At 40.3% G+C, this 24,315-nt stretch overlaps 1 protein-coding gene across 5 annotated transcripts in view; it reads right to left on the bottom strand.

Annotated features, from left to right (window-relative positions):
* The window catches only part of cacna1ia (calcium voltage-gated channel subunit alpha1 Ia), a 196,179-nt gene that overhangs the window by 45,707 nt on the left and 126,157 nt on the right, over window positions 1–24,315 (bottom strand). For all 5 annotated transcript variants that reach the window (XM_077555589.1, XM_077555590.1, XM_077555591.1 and 2 more), the window contains 9 exons: window positions 20,217–20,565; window positions 20,041–20,133; window positions 13,735–14,059; window positions 10,990–11,393; window positions 3,023–3,174; window positions 2,654–2,839; window positions 1,139–1,256; window positions 902–1,057; window positions 411–501 (listed from right to left, as the gene is read on the bottom strand). In XM_077555589.1, the coding sequence (XP_077411715.1) occupies window positions 411–501; window positions 902–1,057; window positions 1,139–1,256; window positions 2,654–2,839; window positions 3,023–3,174; window positions 10,990–11,393; window positions 13,735–14,059; window positions 20,041–20,133; window positions 20,217–20,565 (1,874 nt within the window). The remainder of the gene's footprint in view (window positions 1–410; window positions 502–901; window positions 1,058–1,138; window positions 1,257–2,653; window positions 2,840–3,022; window positions 3,175–10,989; window positions 11,394–13,734; window positions 14,060–20,040; window positions 20,134–20,216; window positions 20,566–24,315) is intronic.

The raw sequence follows: 24,315 nt of genomic DNA, 5'->3' as shown, positions 1-24,315 counted from the left end.
AGAGCCAGAGACAAGCTCGTAATGGTGATACCCTGCCAGCAGGTTGTCCAATCTTTAAATAGTAAATGCTTTAATGCGCCGCTACATGCTAATTTATTGAGTGTGATGCTTTGGATTTTGCCAAGAGGGAGAAAAGAGAAGAGTCGTGAATAGAAATGTCAATTGTGCTCTGTAGACAAGAAAAAGATGCTAGTTACGGTGAGAAAATTTAGTCAGAACAAAACATAAGTGTGTGTTCAAAATGTGTTGGCACATTTGTGAGTTGTATTTTTCTGAAGGGTAGGAGCAGTACGTACATACAGTACCTGCAACAATGACAACAATTGGTTGTGGTAATGATTGTTAATACCTGTGTCGTGGTTAGAAATACTGTAATGTCAAAAACAACAATCTCTGGTGACATTTACTACCTGAGAGATGCAGAGAGTCCTTCTGCTTCTCATTGTCCTCAAAATTACAGGAAGACCTGTCATCATCCGAGTAAGAGCGGTTTGCATCTCCCTGTATAAGGACAGCAGCAGAGTAAGATTAATATGTACAATGTTGTAATCACAAGTATTATTGTTGTTAGACTTGTCCTTTGCTTATTTAATTTTAATTAAAAAACCCACAACCTCTGGGTTATGAGACAACCACTCTACAACTGAGCCACGCCACCACAAATGATCTCACTTCCAATTTACTGGAGGGAATTGTGAATGTATACAGAATTTTTGTACAGTAAAAAAAAAATCATATTAGGTTTTATCCCTCTGAGTTTCTGAAATATCAGTAGGAGTGCCCATTTTACAAATCATTTGTGAAATGCTATAGCTTTAAATTGTGTGTTTCAAACCTATAAATATTAGGAATCACTGGTTTGGGAAGCCTTTTGCGAAAAGAGACTGGAGTGCAGTCTTACCTCAGCTTGAAAACCTTCCACCAAGATGGCCACCAATAAATTGAAGAGCACGTAGTTTCCAAACGTCATCAGTGCTACAAAGTAGAGTGCGGCGCACGGTGAGGTGGAAGCCATGCCGTTGTACAACACCATGTTCCAGTCTTCCTGAGTCAGAATCTACAAGCCAGTACACACACTGTGAATAATACTTTTATTTTTTTCAACGAGGATATTTCAATATGTGTTAAACATCTGTACCTGAAAGACAGTGACGATGGCCCAGAGGAGGGAATCAAAGTTCTTCCTGTCAGGCACAGTGTCTCCTGCATCTGTCTTCAAACTGAACTTGCAGCCAAAGATATGCATCCCCAGGATACTGCAACACAAGAAACAGTTTAGAAAGCTAAATATCAAAATTCTCTCGCTGGTCTATCATCCATCTGTTTGCTAGCTTCACAATGTAGTCTATGTGTGTATAGTTCTTTTTAAAGTGGAGGTCAACCTTAAACATTTCTTTACAATAATATGTTATATGTGACCTCACTAGTCTAAACATGACATTCTGGTTAATATTACATTTGTAGAATATGAGTTATGAAGCAAAATCCAGCCGTTTTTATCCATCTCAGGGGGCTGCCATTTTGCCACTTGCTGTCTGTCGACCGAAGATGACATCAATGTTGCTCAGGGCTCAGGCAACGACCAATCATAGCATAGCTGTTTTCTGAAACTGAACTGCTTAACTCATATTCCACTTACACAATATTAACCAGAATACCATATTTAGACTAGTGAGGCTGCATAGAACATATTATTGTGAAAAAAAAAAATTGGGTTTAACTTTTCCTGAAGTGTCTCTATTTTGTGGATTTGTCCGCCGACCGAGAGGAGTTAGATCGCAAGCTAGCTGCTAGCGAGCGCCTATTCTCGTGCTATGCAAAGCCCAGCGACAACCTGATGTGATATTTATTCCAGGCGCCAAGAGAGAAGAGATTACTTCTTTGATTTTGGAGACTCATTTTATATACTTGGCAATTTTTTTTATCATTCAAATTTGACAGTGCTGTTAGCACTCTTCTCTGTGGAGTATCACATTTACAAGACTTATTTATTTTCACTTTACAGGGACTTTAAGTAGTGTGCATTATTGCTCATTAAAAGCCCATATTCTTTAGTTTATGTTATGTTCCCCATGGGTGCCATTCAAGTAAAAACTGAGTGGAACGCTGATATCTGAAGGCAGGGCTAATCATAAAGGCATTAAAGTTTTGTGCAATGTGCTATCATAGATTTGCAAGTTAAGCTACTGTAAAGATTTATTTAGATGATCGACTAGTTTCATGGTGAAGTGGTCAGCAATGTAGACTTGTGTGTGCACATAGTGGTGATTTCTCTATGCGCCATCTTTTGACTCACTGTTGTCTTTTGGTTTAAGTGCCAAAATGTCTTTCACATTTTATAGCAGTTTAGTTCTTTACAGTCTGCAAATTAGCAAGCACCTAATCATAACTTTTATAGTCAAAGGAAAGTAAGTGGAGCCAAAGAGGGAATTGCTGAGACATACAGGACTTTGGGAAATTAAGATTTGGCACTTTAATCATTAAAACACACAGGACCTTAATCTTGTATTCCCTCAGATGATGTTTTATCGTACAATGCAATTCATTGCTGGTATGAAAGCCTCTTGAACAAGGCCCATATTACAATATAAAGATCTATGTACCGTATTAAACATCAAAGCACAAACAAATATTAGACACAGCCTCTTGATACCTGAAGATGAAGATGAAGAGCATGAGCAGCATACAGAAGGTTGCCACGTTGTCCATCGTCTTCATCAGAACCACCAACTGACGCCTCAGGGCCGGCATGAACCTGACCAGCTTGATGACCCGCAGCAGTCTGAAGGTCCTCAGCACTGACAGCCCGCCATCCGCCTGACCGATAATCTCACACACACTGCAGAGCGTTCATTTGGTTGAACGCAAGAAAGTATAAAATGAGAAATAGTAAAACTTTTCTACAAATAGATTAAGTGCAATAAAAGTTATGTTAGACGTTTTAAACACCTATAAACATAATAGTAAAAGTTTGCCATTGAAGTGATTATAAACAATGAAAAAATATAAATCTCCTTCAGACCTGATGATGACGATGATGCCATCAAAGATATTATAGGGGTTCCTCAGGTAATCAAAGAAGCCAAAGGCTGTCAGCTTGAGGATCATCTCCAGGGTGAACATGCTGGTGAAAACAATGTTGCAGATCTCCAGCACGTTGGTTAGCTCCTCTGGCTGGGGAAAGGAAACACAACAAATCACTAAAGAGAAACAGGTGTAGATGAGAGGGTTAGATGATGCCAAATTTCATACACTTGATTAATCGACTTTGAGCTCTAATCGTATTTTGTGAAGTGGTCAACGTGTTGACCGATCAGTTCAACCCTACTTCTTGTATAGGTTCTCACGATTGTGCATGTGTACCTCATATTGAAGCCAATAAAAATAACAAATAGTTATGTATTAGTGGTTTGTCTGAGGGAAGATCACATCAAGAGAGAAAAAAGAGGAATTTCTGTATTGGAAAACAGCAAAGCACCACATCCATGATCATTTTCAATTCTGTTTGCTGTAGGATGTGTACACACGTACTTGAAGCAGCAAGTGTGAATGTGTGTTGTGTATGACATGGATCACAAACGTCCTCTGATACCACCGACTTCCAGTTTCCAAGTCAGCAGTCAAAACAGCCGGCAAGCTGAGACAAAGTTGGCGGACCATGGCAGAGGAAAAGTACACTCACACACCTCCATCCACCCCTTTAATCCGCTTTTTCTCCCAATCTATCTTCATCCCCTCTAGCTCTGTAACTTTCCTTTTCTTTCTTTTTTTTCAAAGTCTCATTATCAAGGAGACCCATCTCTTCTAAATCAATATTCTCCTGTCGATCACGGGGGGGGGGGGGGGGGGGAGAAGGGTGGTAGAAGTGGCCAAGGCGAGAGGAGAGGAAAGAAAAACTGGTGGAAACAAATCAGCCTAAAAGCAACAAGCTCAATGGCGGCAATGATGTTGCTAAGATGAAAAAAAAGAAAAAAGTCTAGCGAGACTACTGAGCACCACAGACGTTGATCCATTTATCTGAAAACTGTTTGATAACATCTGGAATGTTCCAAGCTCCATAAACATGCACTCTATCCAAATACAACACACTGCCAAAGTGGTGTCCCCCCCGCTGGTTTGTGACTGCAGTGTTTTGTTGGCATATTGGATTTTGCATCCAGAAAGTAAAGCCAGAAAAATGCTCCATTGTAATAAAACACAAGCTCACGTTTGCCATTATCCGAACAGATTTTTCGCTTTGTTCACTTTAATAATGTGATTTTTCTTCTCACAACTTTTTTCAATTTCAAAGTGAACAAAGCCTCAATTCTAATGTCCAAGCATGATGAAACGGTCTGTGAACAATTTGGTGCAGATGCAAAATTGGTATGTTCAGCCTTGGTGGAGATCTGTGACCTCCTCAGATCTAGTCAGGTGTGACATGATTTGAGATCATAACAATGACACCTACAATGTATTGCAACATATAGTATGGTATATAATTACTTCCACATTGGCACGATGCCTATAGTTTTGCTGTGACATGTTGCATACTTGCCACTCCAAGTATGTTTGTACTTGTAAGTTCATGCCACTTTTTTTAGTACTCAACCCTTGAGTAGTTACCGATATCAAGTACTGATACCACTAGTGTACTTGATAAAAATTATTTTTTTTTTTAAGAAAGTCCTATATATCCCAATATAGCATTTTCATTAGAAGTGTATCAAATTAATCTAATCTAGCCCTCTAATTTCTAGTTCCTGAACGTACATGGGCCATAAGAGGGCAGCCGATACCAGTATTGGCCAGCGTCATGTGTACCGATACCTTAAAACAGGGCTGTCGTACTTGATTCCGGACTCCCGAAAATTGTTTTTGTTGTTCATCTGCATTCTGCACACGTTACATTTCATCTAAGAAGAGTGTTGAGCATAATGATTTTTTTTTCTAATTTTGTGGTCATGAAAATAGTATTTTTCTTGATGAAGCTTTATTCTTGGACATAGACTCAGACCTTGTGGACTCAGACCCAATAAAGGTGGGCTTGACGACAGCCCTGCCTTAAAGGGATTACGTCACGGAATTTGAAGCCCTTCCACAGTTAACTATAGGTATATAATGATTAAATCTTACCTTTGACACCATGGCGTTGTATTTTAAAAAAAAAATGAAATATTAGGTATTTTGCCGGCTATTTTTCTAATGCGGAAGTAAAACACCCGGTTCAGTAAAACCCCGCCTCTCCCCGTGTGGTTGCTGCGCCCCTCTCGTCTGAGCCGCCTTTTGCCAAGGAGCGCTGTGTGGCCACGCAAGACCGGCTAGCCGTTGTAGCACAACCACGTCTTCTTCACATGAGGAAATTGGATGGACGTTCAATTCTTCAATAAACATTTGAAACAAAATGGCTCCTTGCCGCAAGAAATCGTAGTGGAGAAGAAAGAAAGAAAAGAAGGGGGAAAAAAATGACCCAGGGTCATGAACCAAAGACCTGTTGCTTGCAGGGCAAGCGCACCAACCAACCAAGTGTCAGCCAGAAGCCTTTCTGGGATTTTAAGATGGCCAATTGTCATTGCACTTTGGCATTGCAAATGTGAAGGATTAATTGATGCTTTGGATTCATTTAGACAGAAAGTTTACTGATAAAGGCTACTTTTGTCACTATCTCATGGAGGTCTCAGAGAAAGTGGGCGTGCGTTTAGTCAGCAGAGGCGGTGCGTGGGTGGGGCCGCACCTCATGATGTCAAAAAGTTCCAACAACTCGTTTTCTCAGGTTGGGAGCTCGGCGAGCAGAATGACCTAGAATTTCTCATAGTGGGGCGATTGGAGGAAAACACCACTATGATGATGTTTTTGGTGAGGAATTAGCATTTTAACATGGATAAAAGCTCCATAAAGTTGAGTTTTCATGTTGCTGTCCCTTTAAAATGAGGCTGGTGTCGGCATCAATACCGACACCTGTTTTCGGTACTCGCCCGTCCCCACTTGTATGATTGGCGACATCCCATGATTCAAACCAGCAAATAGGCAAGGAATAAGTCAAAATCTCATTTTGGGTGGGGGGTAAAAGAAAACTTGAGAAGAGACCAAAGATGAAGGCCTAAACATACTTGAAACACATAAAATGTTGCACTCACATCAGGCCTGGCATAAAAAAACAACTACAAAAACTTACGTTAGAGTTTTATTGTGCCATTTTCAAAAATTCCTAATTCCGATGTGCCAGTATCCCAACGTGCCAATGCCCGAAAGTGGCCCTTCGTCTGTGAAAATGAGATTTATTGACAAACCCTCTACCACACAGTTTAACAACTCACACATCATTTCTTCTGCTCAGCTTTTCCTGCTCATTATCTGTCAATCGTCTTCAATCTCTTCTTCATAGCCTTACATCCAGTCTATTAGAAGTCATCTTTTATTTTCTCTTCAGTGTTCTCACTGAATGGTGCTTGAATATCAATGATAAAGCAGGGTAGGAACTTCAAAGTCTAATGTGCCAGACTGTCTTCTACAGAGATACCTTTATGGGTTAATATACTGTAGTAAACACATGCATCTAATAAGATTCTGTATATTTGATACAATACAAAAATGTAAAGATAATAATTGTACAATTTGAAAGATACTGTCATGAGGTATTCAATTCACATTTTTTACTGCAGTTGTGCTGCTGGTGTGTAAAACGGAACTGCATCAACTGCACATCCCGTATTTTGCCCCGTTCACAGCAAAATACGGGTCACCAGAAAGCACAGTTAGAAATATCTGACACGGTGACAATCAAAACCGAACATTAATACCTCAGCCAAGTACAAAAGCAAGCAGTCTTGTTTTTGGTCATTTCCACACAACCACAAGCAATTCAAACGTTGAAAACTTTTGGAGAACTTTACAAAAATCCTTTTCAGCGTTTGTGGGATATCTGACAGTTTTTCGTTAAAAATGCCTGACGTTTCAACTTTAAAAGAACACAACGTTATTAACCGGTTTAATTTCATGTATCGACAGATGTACAGTACATGCTAATTAGCAACATGCACAGGTGTCTTAATGTCAAGCTTAATGGCGGAGAGATGTGGTAGTGATGGCGGTAGTAGAAATAGGTTGGCCACTTCCATAAGGTAAAAAAGGAGACATATTTCAAAAAATGAATAAGCGTTCCCTTGCTATATAACGCAATTCACTTTTCACGGCCTCGCTGATTAGTTTTTTGGTGCAATTCTGCATGCATTTTTTTTCTTTTACAGTAATGTGCCTATTTTATAAAATTTATGAAGGTTTGAAAATTGAGAATGTTTAAACAAGAGAGGAATGTGAGAAAATGTAAATGCCTCAATGAGAAAAGTGTATAAACTGTGTGGTGAGGGTTTTTAGAGCCTTAAAACATTTATAATAAATGTAAAACAAAAGTATAACTACTTCGCACATTTCATTTATTGCGAGTATTTGTTGGAACCTAACCCTAGCGGAAAACAAGGGAACACTGTAAATCAGACTCGTTTTGCATGGTTTATAGATCATGTTTGTGTAACTAAATAGTAAAAAATATTAATAAAAAGCCAAACTTTTTGAGAAATTATTTCATTTACAGCACCATGTTTTTAACCCATTAAGGACCGTTAAAGCCGGGAGCTCTCCAGCGCTCTTCTCCCTTTAAAGCCACGAGAGCGGATAGGTCATTTTGTTTTGTTTTGACCAATTCTTAGTCTCTTAGCCGATTAAATTCATCAGAATATGCACGACAGGGTGATGTAGCATGTCCTGGAATTTTATTCAAGCGTTTATGGTTGACGCAGATTTGCGGGAGTTATGAAATAAATGACGCGATTGACAACGACACGGGAGGAATTTGAATTAGTGTAACGAGTCGACAGTGACATACTGTTAAGAAATATGTTTGTAGACAATGAGGATGTTGACAATTTTGACGGCCTTGTAGCGGAATGGACAAATCGATCCCCCGAGGTTATTACAACTGCGCTCCAGTGTTGAAGGTAAATATATATGGAGTTATGTACCCAACATTTGTTTGATGATTAAAAACAAATATTGAATATTATGTTTGTGTGAACGCCACACGTGTAAGCTCTGAAATGTTTTTGGAATTATGTTTCTATTTGTTTCAAAAGATGAGATATCAATTATTTTTTAATATTGTCGAATTTCCAGGAAAACTTCAGGTTTTTGGGGGTGACTCAAAAGTCACCCATAGGTTTTAGAGGCATGTTTTTTACCATGCGGTTTGCCATGTGCAGACCAGTTGTGACAAACGGGGGAGGGTCACATAAAATCAACCACGGCTCATTTTCTTTAAAAAGCAGACAAACCAGCATCCAACTCGTCATTGAAAAGTAGGACTGTTTGGCCTAAATTCGGACGTCTGGTCACCCTAGAAGGAGGAGGTCTGGTTTAATGGGCTCTGTATACTGCTTTTAAACATACTTAGACCAACTTAAGCTAATGTAGATCTACTTTATTTGTATAGGAACAAGGCCTCCGAATGTGCACATATACAGACGCTCCCCTACTTACGAACATTCGTGTTACGAACAACGGTACATACGAACATGTCTGCGCGCATGCGTGCATTTCAAAAAATGTTCGGAAAGAGATGCTGTAAGTTAGATTTTTTATTGCGCACCTTTTTCCGAGTACTGTAGTGCTTCTTTCCGCCGCTAATACCGACGCTTGGCGCTGTGAGAGCTCACCCAGCATTGGAGGCTCAGCAACGTGTCGAGGAGGAGGAGGAAGAAGAAGAAACGCCTGTCGCTCATAGATAAAGCCATCGCACTCTTCGAGCAGCAAGACCCAAATATTGAACGTTGCACAAAGGTTGCAAATCAATTGAATGATGCCATACAGTGCTACCGCATCATTTATGATGAAAAAAGAAGAAAACTGTGCAATCGTCGTTAGATCGCTTCTTTCGGCCAGTTTCTAGTAAATCCTCCAAAGAAGATACTCATCAACCCTCATCTTCTTCTCCGCGACCCTCAACTTCTTCCTACATTGAAGTTACGGAGGAGGAAGTAACTTTTGAAGCCCATTCCAGCGACGACGAAGAACCTCTCATGATATAAAATCCTCCTCTTCCTCCTTCTCCTCCTCCATCAAATCCTTAAGCATCTAGTACATCTTCCAAAAGTAAGTTAAACTTCATTTTATTTATCTTATTACGTACATGTACATACTGTGTGTGTCTCTCGCTCTCTCTCTCTAACATACGTAGTACAGTACTGTACGTATTCTCTTTAAACATAAATTATAATACAAAATATAGCACTGAAGCAACTTACGAACAAATTCACCTTACGAACAATCGCTCGGAACGTAACTCGTTCGTAAGTTGGGGAGCGTCTGTACTGACAAGTATTCAAAATATTGTGCCTGTGTATATACATGCTTAGATTTGATTACTTGTTGGTTTGTTTATTTGTTAGCTAGCAGGGTGATACAAAACTGAATTATCTGAAGCTTTATGGAAGGGTGGGACATGTGCTGGGCAAAAAAGTATAAATATATTTGGTTGAAGATACAAATAAAGGAATAAAGTCGCTGATTTTAATTAACTTTTTTTCTGTTACATTCCACTTGCATTGGGGCCAAGTTGGGCAATGACCAACCTCATTTAGCAGATGGCACGTTATTCTTTAATTTTTTGGAGGGCCTTGGTGTTAAGTTTGTGGTCTATTAGGATCCATTATTTTTGTGAAGGCATTTTGCATAAACTTACAAAGAAGTCACTTATGTTGCCAAACGTCTCTTGTGAGAGGGCCCAATCAAATATTCCATTTAAATGTGGTACACTCCTGATATCAATGTTCATCTTGAGCAGCTTTTTGGTGGAAATGAGCACATCCGTTTTAGAGCTCCTTTTTTAAATGAGGTTGGACCTTGCCGCTGCAGAACACACAAACAATGGTATCAGTGCTTGTTGTTAGAAGGAGGGAGGCTCAAAGGAGACAAACGCATCTGTGAGAGTGTGCATGCAAATGCATGTGCTTGCACATATGCCTGCTTTGAAATGCGCACGCACAAACTCGCGGGAAATCGAGACGAAAAATGCTGCGTAACCGGCGTCTGTCTCGTTCTTCCCACCACCTCCCCTACCCTCAGCCTTCGTTTATTTTTAGAGTCTTCAGAGACAGGAGAAAGCAACTATTCCGTACACTGTCAAAGAGTGTGTGGGTGGACGGGAAAGAGAGGCAGAAAGAGGGGCGACGTAAAGAGTAAGAGAGAAGCCAAGACACTTGGGGTAAAGCAGGAAGGAAGGACGGGAGGAAGGAAAATTGCTAGGAAGGCAGGAAGCAAAGCGGGCAAAGCAGCATGCGAAGGGATTCTTGGAGAAAATAATTAGAAAAGGTAGCAGGGGGAGGAGGCGAGAAATACAAAAAGAGGGCAAAATCTGTTTACCCACACAAATTTCAAGTGAATGTTCTTCTTCACGGGTGCAAGCGATGCATCACGTGTCTCCCGTGTCTGCATGTGCTTTCTTGGCAGTTTTCTCCCTCACGTGCCGTCACGCACCTGACTTGTCTGGGGCTGATGTTAAAAGCCAGCCTATCTGTTGCCAGGCTAAATGTTTACACCTCTGTCAGGAAGCGTCCTGGCAGCGAAACTTCCCTCCCACACAATCGCACACAAACACGCAGATCAGACACACACACGGTCAAGTGAATGGTCTATTGGCAGAGCTTCATCAGCAAAGACACTAGCGCCGCCGCTGAAACTGAGGTGATTTGTAGGAGTTAGGAAGACTAATTGAGACTGAAGTTCTTTCAAAAACACATTAATCAGCAAATTACTGGTTTGTGTCATCTTTTTCTAGCTTAACAGATGAAACTCAAATGGAACGTAATCCCCACAAAGTCATAAAATGTTTGGAAAGCAAAAATATACCAAAGACTGGCTTTCACATATTGAAATCAGCTGGGACTTATTAATGTTAATTAAGTTAATTTTTGTCATAAAAGCAGTGTAGTATCCATGTTTGAAAAGAAAATGTCTTACCTGATTGTGATGTTCGATGCCCATACTGATGGTGTTGATGAGAATGGCGATCATAATGCCCCTGCTGAAGTACTTGCTCTCCACGATGCCCCACAGTTTTCTTCTGATTTCATCCCACACGTCCTTACAGAGTCCAAAACAGCTCCTTTTCTTTTTCTTTTCCTTCTTGCCTTCATTAGCATCTCCCTTCTTGTCTAAGTGGTTCTCTTCCTTGTCCGTCTCCTTCACGGCATCCCCCTCGTCGTCATCTCCACTGGCGGCTTTTCCCGCAGTCCTCGGGCCCTCTTCCAGTGCTAAGGCACACAAAGGACAGTCCTGTAGATTCTGAGGCACGGCCAGGCTGATGGAGTTTTCGAGAGGCTGGAACTCATGGTCTTGCTTGCTTTGGTGTGGACACTGGGATACTGTAGACATATGAACAAATTAAGTAAGCAACTGGGAATGCAAAATAGCTCATGGCTAGAGGATATATGGCTGGTAAACGAGTAATTTACAGTCATTCATATCCCAAGATTCAAGTGGTGAAAAGTAACTACAAAACCTTTGCTTTGTTTGTTTTTATTCATCTCACTTTGAAGCATTTGACAGCTTGGCGGTAATTAGCTGTTTTTAACCCTTGTGGCTCTAGACTTTACTGTCCTGTAGCTTTTTCCAGAGGAAAGTGGTGGAGAAAAGTGAGTACCCAGGCTCGTATGGATTCATGAGGATTCCACTGGCTTTACACCGTCGTCTACCAGTGTAGGTGTTCTATGCAGCTTGGGTAACGTAGCGCCGCTTCTTTCACTACCCGTTCCAGTCCTTCATAGACCAACCTTGTGGATCTGTAGAAGTTTATCAGCAAGTGTCGGGGGAGTTGGGCTTTCGCAGTTTCCTGAGCAAGTACGTTTTTGACGTTCTAATGCAAGATTTTGTTGGACCGGGAGAGGCCTGCTGAGATGTGGTCTCAGAGAAACTTCAAAATGTCCACCCTCTCCTCCTCCTCTTCATTAATGTAAAGACCAAAATGCTGTGTTCTTGGATTACCTGAAGTCTATGGTCATCATCTTCATCTTGCACCTCCTCCCTGTTGGCTAACTTGCTGTCTCTGATTGGTCCTACAAGGGTGCTGTCATCAAATTTGACAATGGTGTTGATGGGGTGAATGTGAAGGCAGTCACGAGGAAACAGAAGAGGGGACTGAGGACACATTCCTGAGGTGTCCAGTGTTCAGGATGAGAGTGGAGGAGGTGTTGTTTCACATTTCGACATTCTGGAGTCTGTTAATGAGGACGTCCAGTATCCAAGTAACCTTGCTCTATAAGCTGATTTCTCGCATTATTTGTGAGTTCACAAACTCCCGAGAATACATCTTGTACCGAGCACGTTGATTTTCACCGTGGTTCGTACCAATCACAGAGCAACATTGTGTTTGGGGGCGGGATATGTAGCTCTGACAAAACCAGGAAGCGCCGACACCGTAGGAAACAAACTAACCTAACATGGACAAATGGACCCTGCAATTCTGTTCTCGCAGATTTACTCACCGTTTCCTTGTTGAATGTTGAACAACAAGAGGCGCTTTGTGCATTTTTAGCTGGTAAAGATGTTCCTGCTTTCGCCCCTATGACGAGAACGAAAACGACATTGTCATCCGTGGCCGTGATTGGTTAAAACGAAAGTTTGGTAGACGTGCACAAGACGCTGCATCGTCCAATCAGCTCCAAGTGTTGTCCAGAATGTCCCTCCTTTCCCGAGCAAGTCACCTTGGAGCAGTCCCAGATTGGTATTATAGAGAATCCCTTGAGTGAATCACATTAATCAAGCTGGCTATTGCCAGGTTAGTATCCAAGTGCACAGTGAAATGCAAATACCCAGGTTGCGCAACCAGTTCATGGGGTGGAACTGTGTTAAATGCACAGCTGAAATGCAGCTTCCTCACACACTGTAGGTGGTAACATTGTCAAGGTGAGTGAGGACTGTGTGGAGTGCTGTGTTGATTGCGTCTTCTGCTGTCTTGTTTGTCCTATACACAAACTGATGGGGATCAAGGTTATTGTAAAGGACGTCCTTGATGTGAGACAGGATGAGTCTCCCCAGACATTTCGTGATTCTGGATATTTAAGCAACTGGGTCATAGTCATTCAAGTAGCGTTGGCACTTAACACTTAAGTTTGGATCGACTTTCAGCCACAATTGCTTGGCGGAGCGAGCCTTGCTGCGCTTCTATGGAAATCAGGATCCGCCGAAATTAGTGCCCCGCGACAGATGCGCTGTCTATGAAAATAGCGCTTTTATTGTGGTGTGTTGTTGTGGTCATCTCAAATTTTAATAATGTGACTGTGAGCACCCAAAAAACTTTCTGAAGGCTATACAAAGGTTTTTGGAGGGCCCTTTAACTCTTTGACTGCCAGACGTTTTCAAAAACTGGTTGTCCCCAGTGCCAGCAGAATTAAGCATTTTGACTGATCTTTCAAGGTCCACAGAAAATGTTGTGTTTGGACTATGGAAACACACATACTACCAAATGAAAGATTGGACTCTCATCTTTCATCAGAAGATTGTTTCTACCTTATTCCGTTTTTCAGTAATGAACAATAGAAAATGGTTAGTTTCACCTCTGTTTTGAAACAAACGTATTTTAACGTCTTTGGCACTCCCCCATAGGATTTTACTAAACGTTATTTAACGTTTTTGGCAGTCAAAGAGTTAATAGTAACACAATTTTATGTCACTTTGAGATCAGTGAGCCGATGAAATCTTACTCACGTTTGGGATGCTTCGAGTGATGCCTCTCTCCATTCTGATTGACTCCACCCCGCCTGTTGCCTCTGCCTCCACCAGCAGGCTGGGGCTTGCCCCTCAGCGTGTAGTAGAGAGCCGCCGATCTCCTCTTGGCCTTGCGGAGGACATGGCAGACCAGCTGGAAGATTTCCTCGTAGCAATCGCCCGGCTCCGCCATGCTGGCCAGAGTGGACGAAGAAAGGCACTGTGCCCTCTGCTCCTGCATCAGCTGGTGCTCCCGCTGCTTGGTCTCTGAGAATTGAGTGGCGATGACCACTAGGCAAAGGTTGATCATGAAGAAGGAACCAATCTGCATGGACAACCGCAAGAAATCAAAAAGTTACTTACTTTCAACACAGTGGAGTAATCCCAATGCAACATTTGGGGAATCTGACAGTTACTCTGGCCAAACAATGTGCTTGGTGCGAAAATAAAGACTGACTTGTTTTCACACACTCACTGATTCTTATGAAGTGCGTCAATCCGCCTGTAGAAATGTTAGCACGCGTGCTAAAGGTCTTAGAAGGCCGACTTCCTACCAGCGAGGCTGATTGAAGCAGACAGTCTGAGCCAATACATGCCCAAAGCATACAGCTCTGAGTTGGTTGGTCTTTCATTTCACTTTTAACATGCTTAACAATGTACTCACTACAAAAAAAAAAAAAAAACTTTCTTAGAGTATTTGTTCCTTTATTCTTTCCTAACCAATGCTTCACAGTTCAGTCACTTTTACCATGGATCATATTTCTTCTACATACTGAGTGCAGTCAGACACGTGCAAGCCTTAGAGTTTTGTTGTAATGTCTGTCAGAGACGATTCTAGACGATTCAGAGGTTTAGGGGTGCTATAATGACGTTTGGGGGTGCTTGAGTGGTACAAAGAGTGGGGGTTAGGAGTTTGGGGGCACTTCCCGCTCCAAAAATTGCAAGGGAAGTCAGTGAGTAAACCAAATCTAATAAAAGTTATGCAAAGGAGAAAATGACTTAAAATATGATACAACAGCTCCTCAACATATACGCATTGACAGTATGTATGTTTCTGGAGTCAACCAGATTCCCACAGTTTACAGTGAGAATTAACAAAAAATGGACCTTGGACTTGTTTTTGAAATTGTCTTTTAAATGAAACACACAACATAAAATATATTAACAGACATTAACTTTGAGAGAGAATGTTTGTTTTTTGGCTACATAATTGCTTTTTTGTTTGTTTTTTGACTATATATTGCTCGTACTATTATATAAAAAAGCATACACATCAAAAAAGCAATGCGCTTGAATCTACAAAATAATGATAATGCATGTACAAGTCTGTGTATGGGTGAAGTGCAGGCACATCATTTAAACATATTAACAAAACAAATTGACTTTAACACTGTTTGTCTCTGCCTTTTTACATCTTGTCTTTAATACAAATACTTCAAAATTGAGCTTTTGTTTGCTGAAAACAATATTATTATGGTCATGACTTACTCTATGAAGCTACTTTTTTCTGTGCACACACGCACACCACACATGTTAATAAGCTTCCCTCATTAGGAAGTAGCAACATGAGGAGCAAAAAAGCAGACTAGTAATGAAAATAATGAGTTGGTTTTCAGTGGCGTGCACAGAGATTTGGGAAGGGGGGGGGGTGTAAAAAAGGGCACTTTTGTGCACAAGGAATATACCTCACTGACAATTCCGAGATGACGTCACAAGTCAAGATGGCCGTCAATTTGGTGGACGTGCTCATTGAAAAGCGTTGGACTTTGGACTGTTGTCATTTGATTTGTGAGGATTATTTTGATTTCGAAATGTGATGAGATCAGATGTCGTTTGTATGATAGTCACAGAAAAAAGCATTACAATCTGCCGTTTGTTTTCACCATATAAAGGAAGCATTAGCATTGTGTTGCATTGGGAACATATCAGAAATGCCCGGATGTTCGGAAATGTCAACAGAAGTTTTTAAATATTCATTGCACACACATAATAATAATTAATAATACTCCACAGCTAGTTTTAATAACAGCCTATTAAGGCAACATGACTGCAAGACTTGTAGCATAGAAGTAACCTTGACTGCTTGCTGTAGCTTCCCCCCCCCCCCCCCCCCCCTTTTCAGCCTCTCCTCTCTAGGCATTATGCTACAATTACTGAATAAATAGACCAATTGTAACCAAACAGACCAATGGCATAAGTATGAATAAGACTGACTGTTGTCATTACAAGAAGGCAAAAGGGTCTTTTTCACAAGCAATTGTCAATTCCAAACGTCCAGGCATTTCTGATATTTCCACAATGCAACTCAATGCAAATGCTTTGAACACCAATGACGTATTGGTTTGTTTTTGCCTGTGACTACTAGCATAATACAAACCAGACACAAACAGTTCATCACATTTTGAAGTCAAAATAATCCCCACAAATAAAATTACAATGATCCAAAGTCCAATGCTTTTCAATGCACGGATCACAGAGAGCTTCCTTTCACCGTCATTAGTCTTACTATGTGGTGGTTATCACATTATCTATTATTAAATTAGCATTAAGCATTTTAAACTAGGTGGTTAATATCGGCTAATTTATGCTCAGTTGTTTGTGCTGTATGAGACATGCTACTTCACAACAAAATGATTATAGGTAGGGAATAGAGGGGCAACACAATATAATTTCACTGGATTCATAACACAGTTACATGGCTGGGGTGGAGAAGGGTGTGGTGTCTGTCCTACACCGCGACCGTGGGTAATTAGCGTTTATGTGACAAAGGAAGCGAGCGAGCGGACGCATATTGTTTTTTTTTTCCCACACGTGATTAATCATGCAGCTTTTCTGAAAGATTTTGTCAACATTGACCTGTCCTCAGTAAAGTGTTTATTTATTTATTTTTTTTTTTTAATCGAACTTTCCAAAGGGCACTTTTTTTTAAGAGATTGCAGAGGGGCAAGGGTGTGAGCACCACTAGCGGTCTACCTGTGCATGCCAGTGTTGGTGTTGAGTGAAAAAAAAAAACTTTTCACATATCCTGGTGTAAGTAAGGAACACTTGATTTCACTCCACTAGACAGACATACCCCATGAATGATCTGAGGAGGACGACACACTCCGCTTGTCTGCGCTTGCTTGTAAGCAAAAGCAGAGATGGGAGGGGTCGAGTTGGATGAAACCATTTTCAGTCAAATGTGGGTGTACTGTATTTTTGTTGTTTAAATATTACTTTTAAACTCTATGGTTTATATATATTATAGCCATAGGTTTCTATCTTGTTAAAAATAACACACAGTATACACACAAATATATCTCTCATATACATACTCTAAAATTTTGAAGCACCCCCAAAAATGGGCTAAATACACGTCTTGATGGTGTTTTTTTTATTTTTATTATTATTATTTCAAGTCCATAGTTCCCCTTTTAGAAGCACAAATTGGCTCTTTTTTTTCATCTAAGAAATATGGCGAGCTAATTAGCAAACCGCCGCTTCCCGTTGTGTCTCCCTCTGTTGGGCAATATTATTTATTGTGTTTCTCAGGCGGGTTGTGACTGTGAAGACAAAATCCTCGTGTGTTTTACATACTTAAGTCTGATTCTGATTCTCAAAGTGTGGCCACTTGTGGTACACAGGCTGCTTCAAATGTAACATCAAATACTCACTGAAGTAGATGTTCAAATGATGTGTACTGTTACAGTGACATTGACATAAAAAAAAAAATTTATCAAATACAGTACATTTGTTACGTACTGTTCTATTTTAAAGTACAACACATTTTTAGGAGACTGGTATTTATTGTATTCCTTCCCATTCTTTGGTATGGTTCTAAGCTGCTCTTCAGGCTATTCAACTGTAGCTATTCATATGGCAATTTTGAATGTGGTGTAAGGAGAATTCTCAACAAATACAGCATTTTATACTTTTGTGTGTTTTGTGATTGTATCATGTAAAAAGACTAACGGATACACATACACTTTATGCCCCTTATAGCAATAAAAACTATGCGTTGGGTTGTACAGTAGTATATTCACATAAAAAAAAAGATTAAACAACTTGTAACTTTCCACTTGTAAGAAAAAAGGATGTAGGAGAAGGTAAAGGAGAAATAACAAGAGGACTACGAAGGAAAAACACCTTGAAGGGAGGTTTTTGTTTGTGTGTGAGTGTGTGTGTGCGCACACGTGTAGCTCGGGAGGCAAAACACATCTGTGGCCTGTGGGTCAAACAGTTCTGCAGGTGTGTGGGGCTTTGATTCCCCTCCAGCTATGTGTGTGTGTGTGATGTGCATTTGATCAGATCATAGACATCTTTTCGCATAATTAGAGAGGGCAATCCAGTATCAGCATTCAGAGGGTCACTGTATTATGCATGCTAGAACGCACACACAAACACAAAAACAGACGCACAGGCAGACAAATTAAGATGGCAGGCTTTGTTTGCAGCTGATTGTTTTTGCGCTTTCGTGCAGCTGCTGTCACATGCATTTATGTCTTCACTTCACACACATACACACTTTGTAATAACTGCCACCTTGTCAGCAGGTCTGAATGACTTGGAGCCATTTACTCTTTAAACTGATGGAAAGACTGACACTTGGCTGCACACATGACTTAGTAGATAAAGTGTCAGACAGACACGAATGATGATCCATTTGATACTCTGGAGGCACATTTTCTTTTTTGGGTCTTCGATCTGGGAATCCTTGCAAGGAAGGCCAAAAGGCAAACGCATTTGTATCAACGGATCATTTAGCTGACAGGGAATTGTGTGTTTATCTTGTTTTGACATGCTGCGAAAGTCATTGTGTGTGCTATATTGAACAGGAAACAAATACTGATAGCCTGTTCCCCAGGGTCGAACTGAAACAATGTTTGTGAATATCATTCGACTAATATTCATCCTATTTCAACACAAGTTTGTTGTAGAGCCAATCATATTAGTACATCTGAATTACAAAAAGACAATGAGGCATACACGGCACTCCACCATGCTAGAAATCAGGCGACACCGCACGGATTGTCAAGTATTTTTCCAATATTTGCATGTGGATCTGCAGTCCTTCCAAGATGTAACATTACACGACTTCATCACAGTATTTTGTGAGCAAAACAAACACGGCCAGTGTTTTAACTCAGCACTTCAAAAATATCCCTTGAACATTCAGATACTTCTCAACGTGCAAAGAATGTATTGTCAGCGTTCCTGTGTGATTGGCAATGCATACGTTTTCGATCCTTCAAAAAGTTGCTCAACACATCACCAAGCGCACGTCCTCTTGCCGAGACTCATACAGCTCTGTGAATTACGAGGGAAGCGCACATGCGTTGTTCAAGCCGCCCGCTTCCCGCTGTAAACATGATGCTAACCTGATGCTAGTGCACCCTAAAGCGTTGTACAACCTCAGCTCTTGAGTTAAGAAAAACAATGAAAACGCTATCCTGACCTGGCACAGCACAGGCGTATATAATAACCTGGACTGCTAATGCCGTGTTACTGAAGTCGCCGGCGGCCATCTTGCGTTGCCACTTGATTAGCTCACCTAAGTTGAATACACTGATTTTTCAATGACGTTTTTACATTATTTTATGTCTGTACGGCGATGCCACAGTGTCTGGCATATGGTTATGAGAAACCCTCTAAATGCGCATTTCATCGGTAAGAGTATGAATATAATTTTTCTCTCATTAGATATATGTGTTTGACCCTTTAAGACCACAGGCGGAAAAGCACATGTTCAAACAAAATTAGTGATTTCTCATCTAGTCTAGACTGCTCGCCGTAGCTCGGCTGTAGCAACGCATTCACTTCTTAGGCATTGATCAATATAAAGGGCTCCTATTGGTAATTTTAAACACTATTTTATGGTACACTTTTGAGGTTGCTTCAGGATAAACTACATGCAAATTGCAGGTTTTTCATACTGTGGATGTAAAAATAATAAAACAATTTATTTTCATAGCAGATTAACCTGGCTATTGTTTGTTTTTTCCCCCTTAAACGGATTAGGTATCAGTTACTGTTTTGGTCCATAACATGTCAGAAAATGAACTAAAATATGGCTCATTGTTTTCCAGAGCAAAAGCAAATGTTTGCAAATGTCTTATTTGGATTAAACAGAAAATATAATTAGCTTGCTTTCACGTTGGACTACTGTGATCAGAAAATATTTAATGTTGAGAAGAAATTTTTAAGTTAAAGTGAAATCTGTATGGATACACGCGACTAAACGTTACTGAGATGGAAAACATGATAGTTAGTACATACTTTACATCACAATGGTGGTATCAGCATACATGAAAAAAAAACATTACTTACAATGATGAGTAAGATGAAATAGATGAAGTTGTAGAAGGAGTGGGCATCCATTACATAATACATTATCTCTACCCAGCCTTCCAGAGTGATCACCTATAAAGAAACAATATAATTGGGTAACATGATCAGTGTAATTAAACAGCGTTTAAAGTACAGTCGATATGCAAAAAAAATACCTGAAAAATGACAATCCAAGCATAGACGATGTTGTCAAAGTTGATTGCACCTTTATGGGGGTTTGTGCTCCCTGTGTGGCAACGGGTGTAATACTGGTGCCAGTTGATGCACAGGCCCATGGCGTCACCGGCGCCGCTGCCGTTCACCATCGGCTCGGGAATGAGACCCAGAGCTTGTCTGTGTAGCGCGTCCTCCTTGTCCAGGCAGCATGTCTGGCCTCCTTGTCGCCTCGCGGGGACGTCGGAACATGACATGATACCGTTGTCAGATGCCAGCGAGCAGATGAAGGGGCGCTCATCATCCTCCTCGGGCCGGTAGTACGGAGGTGGCGGGGTCATTCCTGAAGAGCTGAGATAGGAAAATAAGGGAAGCACTTCAGCATATTTCAACGTTAATTTGAGGTATTAATCAGTCATTCACTCGTTTTGTTGTGTTATATCTTGGGAATTCGCTCTCTAAATAAAGCACTATTGGCTAGAAAATGTGGATTTGTGTGAGGGTCATAAAGAGAGAGAAGCAGGAAACAGCCTGACCTCGCAGTGAACTTACAAACTAGGTCTGAAGCTAATGAAGCAAAGCAAAGGCATGATGACAAGTGTGTAATGCAGGTGGGGGATCATGTGTTGGGTCAGTACATGACAAAAGGAGTCGCCTGAAGAGGAATCAGCCCACAGTCAGCTCGAGAGTACTTGAAGACCTGCAATTTATTTTTGAACATTTGAACCAGCTCTAACAGAGCTTACCTTAAAATTATTATTAGTGACTTCACATGAAATATAATTGTAATTAGCCTTGCAATGCGATAATTGTCAGTCAGTGAATCATTCAGCAGCTTAACATGCTATGCAATGTACCATACGTTGACATGTAAGCTAAAGAAAACAAAAAAAATAACAATTGAAACAAAACTCACATTACATCACACGAACCAGTCAGCTTGGGCTTTAGAAGCTTTGCTCAAATATGATAAATTCAACAACACTGGGGGGAAAAAGCCCATCCCTCATTTGCTAACACTGGTTAAATGCTAGCACAAAGAAGGAGAACAAAGAGGACCTCACAGGGAGCTGAAAATTCTGAATTAATAACACTTCTGCTTGAGAGGTAAGTTCCTCACTTATTTTCAATTGGATAATTGACTGTACATTTAAAAAATTTTTTTTTATTATATTACAAAAAAGTCCATCAACATAGCAGCTGCGGCTAACATCACCTTGTTTGCAGTGCTAATGCTAGCTTAGTATTGCTAATGCTTCTTCTGTATTATGTTGAAGGTGGACGCCATTCTCTGTGACTTTTTCATCACAACTATACACTTTCACAAGCGCATGCTCTTATGAAAGGTCACGTTTGAGAATCACACTTTTGTATCTAAAAACAACAACAACAACAACAACAAATATACTAAACAAAATGTTTTGTGGTCTAAAATGTGACTCAGTTGTGGATGACCAGTTGTGAGCTCATGCACTCTGTTTGGCCATGTTAGCTTAGCTGTCTGAACGAATTATGCAAGATGTGTTTCACTGAATGGGATCCTTAAAGCAAATATAGACAATAATACAATAATAATTTTATTTCTGTCAGAAACTATTCTGATGCTGGTGTGGTTCCACTGCACCAGAGGACCTCATTTGACCGGGGTTGTAACAGAGAGATAATCCTACATCACCCTTTGAGATCAAATGTGGGATTCTAATAAGCGACAAGAGATTACTGCCTAAAGAAGCTTGGGAATGTGTAATGGAAACTGAATGCTCTGCAATCTTCACATTTTCTTGCACTCTTCTGCCATAGCACATACACTTGGTTTGATTTATTGAGAGATGTTCTGGTACCGAAATAGCCATGCAACACAAGATTATTATTTTTTTTGCTAAGATAATAAACCAAATGACAAGCACAAAATTGTAGTTGTTTTTTTAAGCAGCAGACAACAGATTGTTTAATCATGTAAACTAAGTCATGTGGAAAGTGAATATGATACTATGTAAGCGCGTGTGCCCGACCATGAAATCAGCGGAAAAGTAGATTATACTCTCATCCATTGACAACCTCTTAAGCAGCCAGGCAGTGAGTGTCTTTAGCTGCTCGTGCATTATAACTCGAAAAACATGAATTGGACTGATTGCCAACACCTGAAGCAGCACACTATTACCTGTGCTATCTCCCATAAGTGTCCCTTTAATTGGGCACATATTAAAATATCTATCGCTCACACTGCGTCCGCCTCAGGTTTATGCCTAATAACATGCTCACTTCAAGGAAGGAGGATATTTCCAAGAGCCATAATACGGCCATCACCGACACCTGAAGGTCCCGCAACCTTTTCCTGATGAAGTTCCAGAGGACAAAAAAATGCACTAAAGATTTATGGCCATACCCATAATCTATGCATCCTTTCAGTTCAACCACTTCTGTGCAACTTTGATGGTGAGCAAAGTCCTCATATTGAGAAAAAATAATATAATATAATATAAACAATATTAACTGGCCTCGCCTAATTATGGAGTTTCAATATCGGGTTTGTTTTCGACCCAATATACGCAAATACAAAAAATCTCAGGACTAATAGTGATGCTGTACTGCTGTCACATGATCAAACAATAGAAGTAGGTAAATTACATTTTTATATTAAAGATTTTATGCTATGCCTTGCAGAATTAAAAAAAAAGTCAAGATATAATTTCATGATAAGCTGTTTTTAGAAATGAAACATTATATAACTATCATTCAGTGGAGCATACTAAACTGTAAAGCCCTTGTAATGAGAATATACAGATTTGTTTCTAATACATAATACATGTTGGAATATAATTGTTGAAAAAAGACACGGTATTGAAGCAACTACAGTGGACCCCAGCATACTTGCAGTTCAGCACCTATTGCTATGATTTGTGTCTATCATGCTTAGGTTTGTTGTTTTGGCTTTGTGTCCTGTCTTGCTTGTTAGGTTTTGTTTGCACCTGTACTCGTCATCCTGTTCCCTTGTCATCCAATCATCTCCCCCAGCCACTTGTGTCTTGTCCAGGAGTCTCTCGTTGTCTCGTCAGTTGGCTTGTATTTAGTTTCCTGGTTTCATTCAGTCTTTGTTGGATCATTGTCGCTGTCACCACTCTTGTGTTTGGTTGTTACTCTGATTTTTGGTCTTTTCAGAATTTTGTTGGTTTTGTTTATTTAGAGTTTTTGTTAAATAAATTGTGTTCAGTATTACATGCATCCCTACCGTGGTTCTCCTGCCTCCCTGCATTTGGGTCCTTCACCCCATTGTGACACCTATCACACATTTTTTCTCCATTATTTTTGAAATAATTATTTAAATAAACAAAGTATTTTTTAGGGATGTTCGATACCACTTTTTTTTTTTTTTTTAGATCAACACCAGTATGAATACTCAAATATTGATTAGTCACTGATACCAATACCAAGCACCAATACTAGTAGTACTTTTGATCAATTTAGAAAAAACCTCAATATACGATTTTCCCATAAAATTGCATGAAATAAACAGCAATTTTCTCGTTCCAGATCATAAAACGACCACAAGAGTACCGATAGTTTGGAGTCCACTGTGTCACCATTTCAGCTGTTTTTTTCCCACTGTGGTTAAAACGACCCTGCTCGACACATTCTGAGTTTGACATATGTCCCCCTCCAAAATATATGTCTCCTTTAAATTTAAAGGAGAACTCCACTTCTATAGTTGAAGCACAAAGTAGCTAAATAGCATATTACAACATTTTTTATTGTCCTGGTCAAACAAATTTAGTATCTTGATTATAAAATGCAGGCGACAAAAAAGCCTTGGTGTTGGTCTCCGATTGCGTGTGTATTTCAGACATGTCTGTGAAGTAAAAGGCGAAACTGAGGTCTGATGGTTCTGGAGAAAGACAAGACAAGGGCCTGCATCACATTTCCATGGTCAGCTTTCAGTTGTTTCTGTCTTTCCTCCTGGCTCCCTTCTCTCATTTTTGTGTGTGTTTGAAGGGATGCTGGCTGAAGGCAAACAGCGTGCACACGCACCAGCAATTCTCTGCGCTATGAATAGGTGCCCATGGGTGTGCACGCCTACATGAGCGGCAATGCATTTGCTGCATT

Source organism: Vanacampus margaritifer, chromosome 2 (assembly GCF_051991255.1).
Source record: "Vanacampus margaritifer isolate UIUO_Vmar chromosome 2, RoL_Vmar_1.0, whole genome shotgun sequence".
NCBI classification, from domain to species: domain Eukaryota; kingdom Metazoa; phylum Chordata; class Actinopteri; order Syngnathiformes; family Syngnathidae; genus Vanacampus; species Vanacampus margaritifer.
The sequence above is the reverse complement of the archived record's forward strand: the minus strand, read 5'-3'. Positions and strand labels throughout refer to the sequence as shown.